This window comes from Papaver somniferum, chromosome 8 (genome assembly GCF_003573695.1).
Source record: "Papaver somniferum cultivar HN1 chromosome 8, ASM357369v1, whole genome shotgun sequence".
Classification (NCBI taxonomy): Eukaryota; Viridiplantae; Streptophyta; class Magnoliopsida; order Ranunculales; family Papaveraceae; genus Papaver; species Papaver somniferum.
Window position 1 is genome coordinate 29,555,790 of NC_039365.1, and position 16,300 is coordinate 29,572,089.

Below are 16,300 nucleotides of genomic sequence, written 5' to 3' on the forward strand. Positions count from 1 at the left end.
AATACCCATTAATTAAAGATATGTTGTTCATTAGGAGTTTTTTCTTCTGTTTTTTTGAGAAACTGAGTCAAAATACTATAAGACTATGGTTTCTATATTATATATATAAGATAGGAGGTGATATATATGATCACTTGAGAAAGAATAAGATTTGGTGTCTAGATGATGATGAAGATAGAGTTATAAATAAGCAATGGAAGCTTGTTTTCTTCTTCCAATCCATTAGAGAGAAGAAGAGACTATCTAGTAGAGAGGAAGAGGAGGCTAAGACCAAGAGAGACTCATACACACACTCAGCCCATAGAGAGAGTGAGCACGTGGAGTGTTGAGGAAGAAAAGAGGACAGAGGGACCCATCCACCGCCCATGCGCACGCTGTCTTAGCGAAGCCAAAGCTCTCTCTAATATGGGTGTGTACGTGTATTTGTTTCTGACCTAACCCTAACCCGAATCCAAACTTAACCTCTCTCAACACTGTCATTCTCCTCATTTCTCATTTGCTCTTTTCTTTCTTTTCTTCAACTCTCTCTCTCTCTCTCTCTTCTTCCCTTTCTATATTGAACAACCCTTCAACAGCAACAACAAAAAGAGAGAAAAAAATCAGTATCAATAAGATTGATTAATATTAGCTAGAGAGACCAAAAAAGATGAGTGAATCAGCTAGAAAATTGGTGGGTGATGCAAACAAAACCTTAACCTTCTTCTTCTTTTAATTAAGTTATTGGTAAAGAGCTAGTACTACTACTATTTACTCATATTCTTCAACTGAAACAACCCAAACAAAAGGGATTTAGATTACTATACCCCCTTCCCACCCTTTAATTTCATCTTCTTTGTACTTTTTTTCTTTAGCTCTAGCTCTAGCTCTAGTCTCTATCTCTTCTGCTTTCTATCTAGGTGTTTCATTGAGTTTAATAGATAGTTTTCCATCATCATCATCAACAGAAGCAACAAATTTGTTTATGTAAAAGAAGAAGAAAAGGGTTCTGAAAAGAAAAGAGACATGGATCAAGTAACAGCATCAGCTCATGGTCATTCACTACCACCTCCTTTTCATACAAGAGATCTTCATCTACATCATCATCATCAACAGCAGTTACACCAACAACACCAGCATCATCTCCAACAGCAACAGCAGCAGCAGCAACAGAATTCTGAAGATGATGAAGGTAGCAGTGGTTTAAGAGGTAAAAAGCGTGATCGAGGTGGCGGCGGCGACGAACATAGCGATGGAAATGGACAAGAAATGGTATCTATCACTGGAGAAGGAGAGATCACAAGAAGACCAAGAGGAAGACCAGCAGGTTCAAAAAACAAACCTAAACCACCAATCATCATCACAAGAGATAGTGCGAATGCACTCAGAGCTCATGTCATGGAGATCGCAAATGGGTGTGATGTCGGAGAAAGTGTTGCTGCTTTTGCTAGACGGAGACAGCGGGGAGTCTGCATTTTAAGTGGAAGTGGTACTGTCACTAATGTTACACTAAGACAACCAGCTGCACCAGGTGCAATTGTAACTTTACACGGCAGATTCGAGATCTTATCACTATCCGGTTCATTCTTACCGCCACCAGCTCCGCCATCGGCTACCGGATTGACCATCTATTTAGCAGGTGGACAAGGCCAAGTAGTTGGTGGTAGTGTTGTTGGTCAACTTCTAGCATCGGGTCCGGTTGTAATTATGGCTGCATCATTTGGTAACGCTGCTTACGAGAGGCTGCCTTTAGAAGATGAAGAGCCTTCATTACCATTACAGAGCGGCGGGATAGGATCGCCAGGAGGTGGCGGAATGGTTGGTCAACCACAACAACAGCCACAACAAAACCCAAACCAACAGCTTTTGCAAGAACAAAACCCAGCTTTATTTCATGGCTTACCACCAAACCTTCTAAATCAATGCAGTCAATTACCAAATGAAGCTTATTGGGCGAATACTGGTCGCCCACCTTTTTAACCTAATTTTAACAACAAACTATCTTTGGGTTTATTCATCAAATTTTACTATCCATTATCTCATGATCCTTATCATTATCATCACTACCTTTTCTTTAAAGAAAAAATTGCTTCGAAAAGTACAACTTAATTTAGCCTTGCAAAGAATTCAAGTTGAGGAGAGAATTTGTTGAGAAGTACTGAAAAGAGATTAATGGATGAAGCTGCTATTATTAGATGATTTTTCCTTCTTTTGAATACTATTACTACTTCTTCGTATGTACCGATGTTGAAACGTTTCGTGTATTGGGTAATCATTTTTTCAACAATTCAAAGCTGCTGAAGGGAAAATTAAGCTGCAAAATGTCAACAACTAATCTTGGTGAGTTTTGATTTTATGTGGGAAATATGATAACTAGCCCCTTTTCCTCCTCATCTTATTTGACAAGAAAATCGAAGGTGAATTTGAATAAGAGCAACAACAACAACAACATCGAAGAAGAAGATGAAGAAGAAGAAGAAAAGAATGGAAGGCATCTTAATAATTTCTCTCATCTTTCTTTTTATCTATCTCTCATTTTTCTATTTATTGTCTCAACATTTTCTTTTCTTTTTTTCTTTTTTCTTTTTTCTTGTTGCGGCAGCTCTTTTGTAGCTAGCTTGTTTGATAATTCTTCTTCTTCTTCTACTTCTACTTCTCTGATTATCTACATTTTCTCTGCAAAAATCTGACGGTTTTTGGTCATTTTCCATAATTTGTAGTTTGTCTGATAGTTTTTAAATTTTTGTACCTGAAATTTTCAGTTTCTTTCCGTTACATTATATATGGTTTACATTTTTTTCAAAAGTATTGCTATATCCAAAAACAATCCGCATGATCATGAGCAGCATCTCAGTCTTCATAGTTACTCCAAGAAAATCCCCACACGTATAGACAAACCCCCACAAAACACCATAGTATATTTCTCTGCTAAAACCCCATTATCACACACACACACGCACACATGATCAAAACACACTTGTGCAGTCACTGTGTATTGTTAATGTTGTTTCGTCTGTTTTGTTTAATAATACAAAGTGTTGTTGTTGATGATGATGATACTGATGATGATCTAATCTTGATTTTGAAGTAGTTAGTATGAATGATGATATGACAGTTACAAACACGAAGGTATGGGCTTAACTTGATGGAAATTTCTAGTTGAAATTTGCAAATTTCAATGTCTATCTAGCTGTTGAAGTGAGGACTGAGGAATAGAATAGAGAGAGAGAGAGGGAGATGGATGTATATTGGGCACTGGGGATACACGTGCAGTTCTCTGAACAAGTTCTTTTTCGAGGCAAACCGCAACAAACATCAACACCTACACTTTGAATGAAAAAAAGGTAACAACGAGGACAAAGACTGACTCTGGCTGTGATGAGCGTTAAAGTTCTCACTCTCACTCTCTCTCTCTCTAGATTTTCTCTTAGTACTTCTGAGTGGTTGGCTGGCAGTGTAATAAGAAGAAGAACATAAAAAAGGAAGATGGAGAGGATCGACACACAAGTGAGGAGGAGGTAAGTGAATTAGATTCAAGGTTGTTTTTCGTTTTTTTAATAGTATATTTTTTTGTCTGGATATAATGGGCTAAGTGAGTAAGTGAGAGTCTGAGAGAGATAAAGAGCTATTCACTCAAAAGAACCAGCTCAGGTTCTCTGTATTGATCATGAATATTGCTCTCTCTTTCTCTCTCACACACTACCCTCACTAGCTACTTTATGATCGCCATGAGATTTTAGCCATGCTTCTTAGCTTTGCATTTGTCTTTGATCATAACTTCCTCCATTCAACTTTTCTTTTCTACCTTTCTCATTTTTCTCTGACTTCGTTCTTTCATTTTCTTGCACTTACACTGTCCTCTAGGTTTCCACCTTTAGTTCATATATAGTTAGCTAGCTAGATGAGCTAGTGTAGATTTTACGTAGTCTCTAGTTAATGCATCTTGGAAAATGGAAGTGGTATATATAGTATCAAGTAGTTACTTCTGTAAAATTTGGTTTCATTTCTAAGTGTTTACTTGTTGTTTTTAAAGTTCTCCACTCTCTCTTTGAATCAGCCACCACAAGGAATTTCTCAGAAGGAAAAGAAAAACAATTCATGAAATGCCCACCCTTAGTTGCTTCCTCCTTCTGTATTGGATTACTCGGCCTTCAGGCTCTTTTTACAAACTGATTCTTTCAATTATCTTGCTAGTTTTCGAATACGTCAACCTGGTGTGCTTTAGTTGTACATTCATTAGGTTTCTAGAGCTACCTAGCTATAGATACCGTAAATTTGTGTATTCACATGCTCATCATATCACCACATTAGCCTGAGTGCAGGTAAAAGCTCAAGCTCAGTAAGTTGTTAAGAACAAGCTGGGCTGGGCATATGCTTGTTTATTTCTCAACTCTTTAGATCTTGATCCTCCTATTCATGATGTTGTTTTCGAAAGATATTTCGTGCATAATTCTTAAAGTACATTTTGGATCAGTACAGTGCAATTACTCATTTCACTCTCCAGGTTCTTGTAGATTCTATGGGACCTTCTCTTCTCACCCTAATATATAAACAAAAAAGCTTGTTTTGATTGACTTCTATATATATTTTCATATTTCTTCTTCTTCTTCTCCTTTTTATATCCATTTTATTTTCTTCTATTTACATTTTTTATTTCAAAAAATTTAATGGCCATTTTATTTCCATGCCTCTTATCTTCTACGACCCTGTGTTCTAATGATTGATTATCTATCATGTCTATCTAGAACCACGTAGACGGTATGGCTTTTTCGAGCTTAACCTAGGAGAGCTAAGGTTTTTTCTGGATATGATGTATATGTTAGAATATGGGTAAAAGATGAAGATGTCTGTTTTGTAGGGCCAAACATGTTTGATGTTCTTAAGGCCATTAGTGAGATATATATGGTTGCTAGTAGTAGTCCACCATTTATTTTGATTTGATTCAATTCATGTATATCAACTTTAAAGAATACATCCAGTGAATCTACATTGATTGAGTTTAGGCTCCACACACACACACACGCTTGCCTTAACTAGTTGTTTTATGTTCCTATGTGTTTCTTAAGAACATCATTACAGCTTGAGAAAGGCATATTTTAGTGGTTTGAAACTTTGAATATGTTAGTTTACTCTTATTATTGTTACTTGGGTGAAAAAGAAGAATTTTCATGATTTTATGAAAAGTTTATCCGAGTGTTCAACCAAATGATGGTAATCTTGTTTCATCTCAAAAGAAATGGAGTGCTTAACTGCTTATATAATAAATTGAACCAAATTAGTAAAGAGTATGGAGCAAGAGCAAGCATTATGGTGAGTAATATTTTTTCAGGAAAGTTTTTGGACGTGAAAAGCAATCACTACGAAGGCATCTCAGTATCTGCCAGGGAATTTTTTCCTACAGTTTCCAGTCATTTCTCTATCATAGTGCTTGCAATTCCTTATTACAAAGTGGAGTGAGATATATACGGTGCCCGCTCTAACGGTAGCATACTGCGTATAATACATAATGAAGTGTTTTCAATAGTGTTGAGTATCAATGATCCATCAGTAATTTACGGCATCATTCTGCGAAACATCAAACACATACTGTTGGAAAAAATACAGTTTTATGTGAATAAAAAATTACTAATAAAAAGGTTTTTCCAAAAATAAAAATACCTTCCAAATTTATCTCTTAGTTTTTTACGGGATAAGTTTACCATATATTTTTTGGATTTGGGTTAGGGTTTTATACATGAAGAACCTCTTTTTGATGCCGATATATAAAGAAAAAACCTCTCTCATATCCCCCTGGGGTTGAGTACTTCTTCTTCGTTTTTCGATGTTTGATACGAGGGTTTTAAGTGCTAACCATTCGTGAGTTTTCCGCTGCCAAGTTCTAGAAGAACAAGTTTGAATGTGCTATTCAAGCTTGTTAAGATTGTTGTATCTTGGAGGCAGATGTACCCGTAGGGCTATAGCATCATCTTTTTCAGAGTGTAGCCGGGCATTCTTGTCTTAAGGACAGTATGTTGAACATGCACCTCAATCTACCATTACCGTTTTCTTGTTTCCATGGTGTTTAGCAGGATGTTCAAGACATTAACAGTTGACTAAGGAGAACACACAAAAAATCAGATAAGTGCCTCTTATATTATTTAGTTGATTGATTAATTTTTAATTGTTATTATCCAACAATCTTAAGACAAGAATGTATCTTTACAATAACAATTAAAATAACGGAATTGGTTTAATAACTAGGGCAGTGAAGTTGGGTGTTGTTCACGGAATATTGGTCGGTTTATCACCTTATTGTTGTTTGATCATGTTGAGTCCATAACTGATTGGTATATGCAGATTTTGTAGATTATCTATTTGTACGAGAACAACATATAATCCAGCTATAGTGGAAGCTTTATTATTTATGCGAAAGATTGAGTTTATATGTGCAGTAAATTGTCTATGAATTAGTCTAGCCTACTTGGTCAAAAGATTAATTCGCAATCATTCTTTATATCTCCAGCATGTGATGTATAGTTTGTTCTTAGAGTTTCTTTATATCTCAATTCCTTGTTAATCATCTCTGCAGCAGGTGATAAGATCGAACCAGAAAATTATGTCACGTGGATTTTCAATACCTAGCCTGTAGGCTGGTCAATCTGATATGAATCTCTTTCTTTCTCTGCTGCTACATTCAAGCACTGGATTCAGCAATCAAATTTTATAAAGGAATTTCCAGACAAGTGGATTTATTAGCTGCAGGCCCCTACTGCTCTGATGCAATATTTCTTGAGATCATGAATAGTTATAACAAGGGAAATGTAGCATCAGTTGTGTTAATGGAATGTACGGGTATTAGTGCTAGCGTTCTTGTTGTGTCGCATGGAGTTCCGACATTGTTCTCTGACCTATGCCATTTTTACGAGCACCCTAACAAGGGAGATATCGTCGAGTAATTGATTCTAGAGTTGGAAAGTTTCATACACACAACTGGAGGATATCCAAGGAGGGAAGAAAACGAGCCCCCTTCAACACTTACGTGGACGTTGTTTCTGTTAGCTCAGTATTATGACAGACATGCAAATATGAGACATCTCTTGCCAGAATAGACGAGGCTGTTAAGCGGGCTCCAACTGTTAAGGAATTTCACCTAGCCAAGGGAAATATATTGAAGCACGTAGGTGACCTGGTAGCAGCTGCTGCTTTGGAAAATAAAGCTAGGTGCATGGATATAGCGGACCCCTTCGTAAAGAGGGAGTGTCTGAAGCGCATGCTTCTGGCTGATCAGGAGAGGATTTTGTGCAGGGGAATTTGGCTGAGCAGGCGGCTGGTTGTACAAGAGAGGATTTAGATCAACACAATAATTTGCACTACTTAAGGCAGTCGATGTGGTTTGAGCTTACTTCTGGAGAGAGTTATTACCGCCTACAAAAATTCGAGACTTCTAGTAGAAGGTTCTTTGCTGTGGAGAAGCTCTACGCAATGAATGAAGACCTATTCGACGTCCGTTCCTATCCTTCTCAAAAATTGACTCTCCAGGCCTATATTGAATTGTTGAGGGTTCCGGACCTGCTGGTTGTACAAAAATATTATTGTAAAGCGAATGCCGGAGCCATCAGGTGCTATATAGCATTGGCAGATAGGGTGAGAGAGGCGCAAGTCCGTTCCAAAAAAAAAAAAAAAGTGAAACCAAACACGAGGAGGAAACAACTGCTAGCGTAACAACCAAGCATGTTGGCATGGAAAACAGCAGTGCAAAGTTGTTGCAGGGTGAAAAATCAATGTTGGTAGAAGCTCGAAGAGTTGAGCTACAGGTATCAAAATCCAAAGTGGAGAAAGACCCGCGGCCCATGTGGCTCTAAAACTCTCGACAATTCCAGAACTAGAATTAAGAGCCTGAAACAAACCAATGAGAAGAGCCCCTCTCTTCATAGTAGCTTGGTCGAATCTTCAATAAAATCTCGTCATGACTGCTTTTGATAGAAAAGACGCAAAGTAAATCTTTTAGGAAAAGCTTTTATAGACGGGAAAAACTTCTTGATGCAAGGAAGTCTTCATCCGTATTGGAAACTGAAGCTCGAATGAGGCGATTACTGAGCAGAAATTCCGAGAACAAGTATAAGAAATTGGAAGAGTTTTTGACTTTCAGTTTGAAGGATGTCACGAAGGAAAGTACTTTTGATTTGTTTTTACCTAAGCTTATAGTTAGTCAGGTAAGAAACTTCCCTGAAAAATGAGGCGATGAATGCGGGAACAGGAGCACTAGGTTGTTCCAACATAAGTGCATTCTCCATTGACAAAAGCATCCGTGAAGGTACCGGTAAGTATTGTGCATCAATTCATCTCCTTCAATATCATGTAACAGTACAGTGGATTTCATGTCAGGTACTCACTCATCTAGAAAGATGCTCTTGTTTGCATGTTTGTTTTGAGTTATGTAAATATCTTCTTGGAGTGAGATTGATGAATTATGGTAGACAATCCTAAGATAATTCGTCTATGTGTTTTTCATTGAGAAGTTATTTAGGTTTTCACCTTTATCATGATATTTTAGGAGACGAGGGTCGGTTTATCTCGTTGATTTACTGGATTAGTTGCCTTTTTGAACTTACTGAAGGTAAGATCTAAGCTTAAATAATAATCTTAAGTAATTTTAAGGCAATTACTAAAATGTGGGGGACCTTTGGCCATAGTCATACTTGGACGGATTCAAGGCATTTAGGCCAGTTGAGTTGCTTATGCATCTGTAGGCTAGTGCACCTTTTTGTTCCCAAAAGGAACACTTGACTTAGGTAATGATACATAAGTAGATGTGGAGAAAGTATTCTTAATGGTTGTGGGACAAACTACAAGTTTTGGAAATATGAAATGTATCTGATATAACCATATTATACATATATGTATAAACCTAGATACTTATCGTACCACATGTTTCTATTATGATATTTTGGGATGTGATGAAATCTTGTGATGTGACAAACATATAACTGTTTTACATCTACTAATAAATCGTTGTTGTTTAAGATTTGACAGGAAACTATTATGCGGTTGAAGTGGTCTAAATGATCAGTAGGTAACCAAAATAAATTTTGAGGATATAGTTTCTGTCTAACGCGTTTAGTATGTGCTGTAAAACAGATTTGCATCCGCGTTCAACCTGGGAAATCACAGGGATGCTCTGACTAAAGGATCAGAGATTGGAATGCATGAGGTACATATGTAATTTCACATATGTGATATATATTGCACTAACATTAATCTTGAGGAAGATGTAAAGAATGTACTACTGAATAGTACATGTATTTTTTATATGCTTTACAACCACCTATGAAATATGTGATATTTACGACTTGACTGAAAGACCAATTGGTTGATTTGATCTAAAGGATCGAAGGGAACCAGAATATATTATGAAGGAAATAGTGTTTGTCAAACTCGATGCATTTAATGTGTGTTGTAAATGTGCAGTATATCAGGTGTATACAAATACTCTTGTATCTCAAGAGAATTACTGAGATGATCTAATTAGAGATTTGCGATACTTGAGGTACATCTTAAATTGTGTATGTAATACATATTGTACTTACCTTAAGAGATGTTGTTGTTTCAGGCTATGGATAAATCTTAGCATATGTGTGTATCCTCTTAAGGAGTGTCTGTCTAAGGAAGTCCTTAAAACAGACAAGATGAACTTGTATATTGAAGAAATCAAAGTTCGTGTGCTTTAATTCAAGCATAAGAGGAAGACGAATGATTACTAAGATGCTTCTTAGAAGATATTCCTCTGTGACCGAAGACTGTGGCCATCATTGCAGAAACTCAATTGACTATGTGAGTCTAAAGTAAATGAGCAATGACAAAGTCTAGACATACTCGGAGAAGGCTAATTCGGTAAGATAACTATACTCTTTAATGAAGTAATTTTAGTTGATTCGTGAAGTCAAAAAGAGGTCTCAGTAGACATGTAAAGTCAAAAGAGAACCTCACAGACTTAGGGAAGTCAACAGAAAAATTAGTGGTCCTTTGACGAAAGGATTTTCTAAAGAGATAGTTCGTAATTATACATCGAGGGGGAAGTGGGACTTAAGGCTCATATAAAATAAACTTGCCATAAAGGATACTCAACCTTGCAGTCTGGAGATCCCAAGATCAAGGTTTCGAATGAGACAACTAATTTACGGCGGGTAAAGGAAAACACTATCAGAGAATTATATTCTCTGTCCCTTCCCTATGGTGTAGATGTGATAGTGTGACTGCATGTGAAGGATGATTTTTAATAAGTCTTAATGAGTTCCATTGTTTCAATTTAAGATTGAAGTGGGGTGTAGCAGTGAACACTCTTAATGGAACTCACCTATCTGAATGAGGAAGTGGGTCGCTTTCTATGAGAATATGAGCTGATTCTCTAGAACATTCCGAGAAACAAGACGTCCAGGGCCAAAATGGACACAACGACGGAGCTTGGCAGAAACCTTGGAGATATCATGTGTGGTTGTTATCGCGAGTTACACCAAATGTTAGACAGTTCAAGACCTAATGGACACTGGCTAATAAGTAGTTCAGGTAACCTCTCACTAAGCAAAGGTTCAAGACCTTATGGACACATATGCCTATTCGTGATATTTCTTGTTCCGTGTTTTATCGTATTTTTATTCATGTGGGGGATTGTTGGAAAAAATACAGTTTTATGTGAATAAAAAATTACTAATAAAAAGGTTTTTCCAAAAATAAAAACACCTTCCAAATTTATCTCTTAGTTTTTTACGGGATAAGTTTACCATATATTTTTTGCATTTGAGTTAGGGTTTTATACATGAAGAACCTCTTTTTGATGCCGATATATAAAGAAAAAACCTCTCTCATATCCCCCTGGGGTTGAGTACTTGTTCTTCGTTTTTCGATGTTTGATACGAGGGTTTTAAGTGCTAACCATTCGTGAGTTTTCCGCTGCCAAGTTCTAGAAGAACAAGTTTGAATGTGCTATTCAAGCTTGTTAAGATTGTTGTATCTTGGAGGCAGATGTACCCGTAGGGCTATATCATCATCTTTTTCAGAGTGTAGCCGGGCATTCTTGTCTTAAGGACAGTATGTTGAACATGCGCCTCAATCTACCATTACCGTTTTCTTGTTTCCATGGTGTTTAGCAGGATGTTCAAGACATTAACAGTTGACTAAGGAGAACACACAAAAAATCAAATAAATGCCTCTTATATTATTTAGTTGATTGATTAATTTTTAATTGTTATTATCCAACACATACTATAAAGAACACCAAATGCTAGAGCTTATTTATCGATGGAGAGAGCCTTAATTTTCTTGCTGGTCCTAACACAGGAGTGGTTCGGCTTTAGTATAGCCTGCAAATACCACGAGACCAGGATTAACATTAACAAAACATAAGGAAAGCAACCAAACCATTGAGGGGAAAATATTGACCATTAACAAAAGGTTGCAATCCTTGTATCGTTATGGGTTTCGAGGTCTAAATTAACTTCAATGAGAATTCGTCTATAACATGATCTGATTCTGGCCGGATCTAGTTCATCGGTGGTGCACTCGAGGATCACTACTTAATAGTTCGACTAACTACATGCACCACCTTGAACGAGAGTGTTCACCATACTATATACGGATGCCTTTGAGATTGAAATTTACAGACAAGACTGAGTCATTTTTCACCGTTTTCATTTTGTGTGCCCCCACGTACACCATTGTTAATTTGGGCTTGGTACTGTTGGAGGCCCATTTTAAAATTGTATATAAATATTAGATTCAGAGATTGATTGTATATCTGTCTTCAGAAAATCAGAGAGCTTGAGCGTTGTGTGAGACTGAGAGAGACTGGAAGGATTAAGAAACTTGATGATGGTGTAAGATGATTTGGAGAGATTATACAAGAGAGGTTTCATCCTAATGTTATCACCATCACTACACCGATTAAAAGGTTGCGTCTATGTGAAAAGACTAATGTTGGCATGTTGCACTTAATTTGTTCGACAAAATGACTGAGGCAGGTAGTTAACTTAATAGCAGAACTGGTAAAGTTTTGAGTCTTGCGAAGGAGGTTTAGTTGATCAAGCTTTGGTTCTCTTCTACAAAATGTTTAAACATTTGAATGTTGTACCCCCGATGTATTTGTTTACTGTTCTTTGATCAGCGCACTTTGCTAGTCATGCCGGTTGAATGGAGCAAAGAGACTGACGAGATGAGATGGTTAGTAGAGGAATCTCCTCAAACGTTCTCTTTGCCTCATTCAATCGGCCTGAATTGCAAGAAGATATTTTGATGAAATGATTGGTCGAGGAATTTTACCCAATCCAATAACTTTTGATATATTAATAGTGAATGGGTTGCAAGATGCGGTGAAACTGTTTGACTTGATGGTAGATAGGGGCGTCGATACTATGCTGCTTTTCAAGAAAATGAAACGAAATGGATTGAAACACACATAAATTGCTTACAATATATTATTAGCGGGACTACATCTGAGATGGAAGAATGAAGACTGCAAAGAATTTGTTTCAGATGAAGTTACATACATTACAAAGAAACCTGTTTGGATCTATGGAGGGTACTGTTATCATGGTTTTTGTCAGTCTGGCTAGTTGGAAGATGCAAGAAACCTGTTATTCAAATTCCAAGAAAAGGATTAGTGCCTAATTAGTAACATTTACCACAATGATGGATGGCCTGATAAGATGTTATTGGAAGCTAACAAAATAATCATCGAAATTGAAGAGAAAAGTAGTTTACCTAATGCTAGAATAGGATACCATCATCAAAGGTGTTCTTGAAGGAATGGGGACCGATAAGACATTGCAATCTCTCTGCAAGATGCGTGAAAGAAATTTTTGTATCAGTGATCCTGTGATTATCCTGTTAGCAAACACTCTCTCGGCAGGTGAGCAATTAACTCTATGGTTTTTCCCAAAATTTGTAATTATTGAAGTTGTAAGCATTTTAATTCTCTGTGAAGTATCGACTTTTCTGGATGAGATTTCTTTAGTTGCCTCCGGTGATTAAAAAATCAGAAAAACTTGTAGGAAATTTGTGTAGCCTCGTATTGTTAGTTATTGATCTTTAATGTTTTCTAATTCTTTCTCTTCTTTACTCTAGCTCATACAATTTCATTCCTGAGTTAAAGGATCTGCTTTTACAAGATTAGCTATATAGTATGGGTTTATAGTCTGCTCATTCGTTAATCATTCAGTTTAACTTCATTAACTAAAATAATGTTTAAACTTTGAGCTTGTGCAGAAACTGTCGGTGGCAAATGCAAGATTCTATGCTGATGCAGTGGTTAAAGATGTTGGCATGTTGCTGTAACAAAATGGGGATTTCTTTCCGTTGATGGCAAGAGAAGCTTAACAGGTCTGCAGCTAATTTTTTAATAGAAATAACCCCAAGCATCGTTAAATTAACACAATTTATCATGAATAAGAACCCTAAGCATCGGCCATGTCCTGCTCCAACTATAAGCTGCTACCACAAATATTTTTCACTGATTTTCCCTACAAACTTCTTCTTCCTCGGGCTGTGGTTGATCTTAATGTTAAATAGCTTTCATACTTCTCTAGTGTCTTATTTTTGTGTGTGTGACCACCACTATGCATGACCCGTCAAGTCCAACAAGTTTTTATGTTAGATAATTCACAGCTAATTTAGGTCGAACATTGGTGTATGATCGAATTTTACCTTGCATCTCAGTTCTTCTATTTTTCTTTATTACAAGTCTAATCAGCTAATTTCTTGCAGTGCTCGCTTACTATTGGCTAGATGTAGCCCGTGTCATTAATTTTAGAGAAAAGACAAAAGATATCTGGTTTAGTAGTCTCTGCTTTATTTATTCCCTTTCCCACTCAGCCAAGGGGCGTTTGGGTGGCTAATAACCTGATAGGAATGGTGTATAAGGACCTGTATGGGGATTGAGATAATCGTAATTCTTGGCCATTCTGAAGTGTCTAACGTTGGAGTTCATTTCTTTCATTTTTGGATTTGATGTTTCTGCTTAGTCAGGGATGAAATTTTGGGGATACTCTTTCTGGTTAGGGTTTTATAGGGGAGTTGCTGAGGGAAGGAGAAAAATGCTTGAGGGTTTAAGGGTTTTAACTTGTACGAGATGCTAGAATGCGAGATAGACATGTTGTGTATCGTGGGGTCAAGGTTAAGATGATCAGGGAATAAGATTAAGTGTCACCTGGATAGATCCTGGCCCATTATGGGTGCGAGGGGAAACTCCTCGTGTATTTGGTGATTGGCCATGAGCAATCTCTAGAGGTTCCTAGAGAAATGAATTATCCTGTTAGCTAATTTTCTAATACACACACCTCAAGTAGCAAATCAAAATAAATTAACATGAGAATTGTGGACATTCACATGTTATAAGCTTACACAATCATGTATAGCTTGTAAACATTTCATGTATAAGCAATTCATTAAAATGAAACATTGTTTCTGTTTGATAATACAAATCTGGGTAGAGAAATTAGTTTGGCTTTGATTTCTACCAGTCGTTTTGACTGACACTACTATTCAAATTCTAGACTTTTTGAACGGATACATGTAATCTAGCAGCAGAGTCTTAATTCACGAAGTTTTACCTGTAGTGTAGAGTCCTAATAGATAATGGCTTGTGGGAAATTCAAGTACTTCGGCTGCGGCCGGCATCTCTACTTAAATCTATTTTTTTTTTAAAGAAAAGTCAGTCTGTACTAGTACCCATCACGCTGTAGCTTAGCTTTCCTCCCACGCAGACTATAGCTAGGAAATGTTGGCATTGACGCTGTTGAGTACCTCCTTATCTCTGAACTCAGTTGTGGGCTGGGCCTATTATATATGAATTATAGTTAAGAGCTCAAATAATTTAGAAACAGTAGCCTCTCTATCAGAAATATAGCCACTTTTTTTGTTTAAATCCACTAATTGACTAAAGTGTATTTTATCAGTTAGTGAATTGACCTAAGGTCTTCCCATTGAATTATTGGTATTCCATATCCACTGTTGATGGCATTTGCTTTCTCAAGTATTCCATATCCACTATTGGTATTCCCATTGAATTATTGGTATTCCATATCCACTATTGGTAATCGCATTTGCTTTCTCAAGTATTCTTATTCCATTGGAGTCCAAAAATATCAAAACAAATGGCCAAAAGTAATTAAGTTTTGTATTTGTAGTTTAGTTACAGATTCTTAATCTGTCTAGTCTTTTCATTGAATTAGTGGTATTTCAAAAAATTATCTCTCTGGCATAGATTATAAACTGGTTTATCTTGTGGAAACTTCAACCAGTTGTGGCTGTGGCCATCATCTTTTCTCAAATCTATTTCAGTTGAGCTTGGCTTAAGGAATATTTCCATTGACTTATCAGTCTGAAACATGTGGTTGTCAATGGACACTCAATAAGTTAATTTTATCCTTCCTATTTTTCTGTTCTGTAAGTATATAACACTCTCCCATAACATAAGTTTTGATCAGAAAAAAATATATGCAAAGATGCCTTCATTATTACCTGTCATCAGCCGGCGGGTCTTTTTGTATATACCGCTAGTAGTGTCGTTCTGTGCATTAGAAGAACAAGTTACAAGGTCCGCACAGGCAGCACCGGCACCAGCAAAATGGGTAATGTCTAATAGTAATGCATCCGGTCCTCCAGACTTATCTATTAGTCTTCCGTTCATTGTGGAACCTAATATCGACAAATATAAGATATCTAAACGAGGTTGTAATAGTAAATGTGGGAATGTACTGATAGTCTGATACCATACCCATTCGGAATGGATGCTATCAATTGTTACCGCGATCCCAGTTTTAAGATCACGTGTAATGATTCTCACATTCCTTCTGTTGCTTCACTGCATATAGGGGACGGTCAGTACCTTGTTTTGCATCTCACGCTAGATTATGTTCGTATCATTATGCCTGTACCCGTCACTTGTGACAGTAATCATATTAATCATACTTGGTCGTCAGGGCCCTTTCTTTATGGATCACCCTTCACTGTTTCCTATACTCATAATAAGTTAACAGTCTTAGGTTGCGACGTTTACGGTGACATCAGACCAATCATTCCAGTTACTGACGAACCAACACATAGTGGGTGTGCATCCCTGTGTGAGAACCTCAACGGGTCACAAGAATGCAACACCTGAATTCCGAAAGGACTACAGCAATACTACATACAAACAGTACAACTCAACCCTGGCAATGATCGTACTAACAATCCATGCATCCGTGCTTTTTTGGTCGACCACAACTTTTCTGGGGTTCGTAATTCAAGAACATCTACGGACGACTTCTTTGTACCTGTGATCTTGGACTGGACAATAAGGGACCTCCCTTCATGT

The 16,300-nt window shown here is 37.1% G+C and overlaps 1 protein-coding gene and 1 long non-coding RNA gene across 2 annotated transcripts; both read left to right on the forward strand.

Moving 5' to 3' along the window:
- The first annotated feature begins 452 nt into the window (after positions 1–452).
- On the forward strand, positions 453–2,751 carry LOC113301972 (AT-hook motif nuclear-localized protein 22-like). Its single transcript, XM_026550797.1, has one exon. It carries the CDS (start codon positions 1,003–1,005, stop codon positions 1,954–1,956), a length of 954 nt encoding a protein of 317 aa, XP_026406582.1. The 5' UTR covers positions 453–1,002; the 3' UTR covers positions 1,957–2,751.
- A 9,498-nt stretch (positions 2,752–12,249) lies between these two features.
- Positions 12,250–16,288, forward strand: LOC113302139. The gene is made up of 3 exons (XR_003336661.1): positions 12,250–12,856; positions 13,213–13,326; positions 15,984–16,288. It is a non-coding gene; the product is annotated as an uncharacterized LOC113302139 (long non-coding RNA).
- The last annotated feature ends 12 nt before the right edge of the window (positions 16,289–16,300 follow it).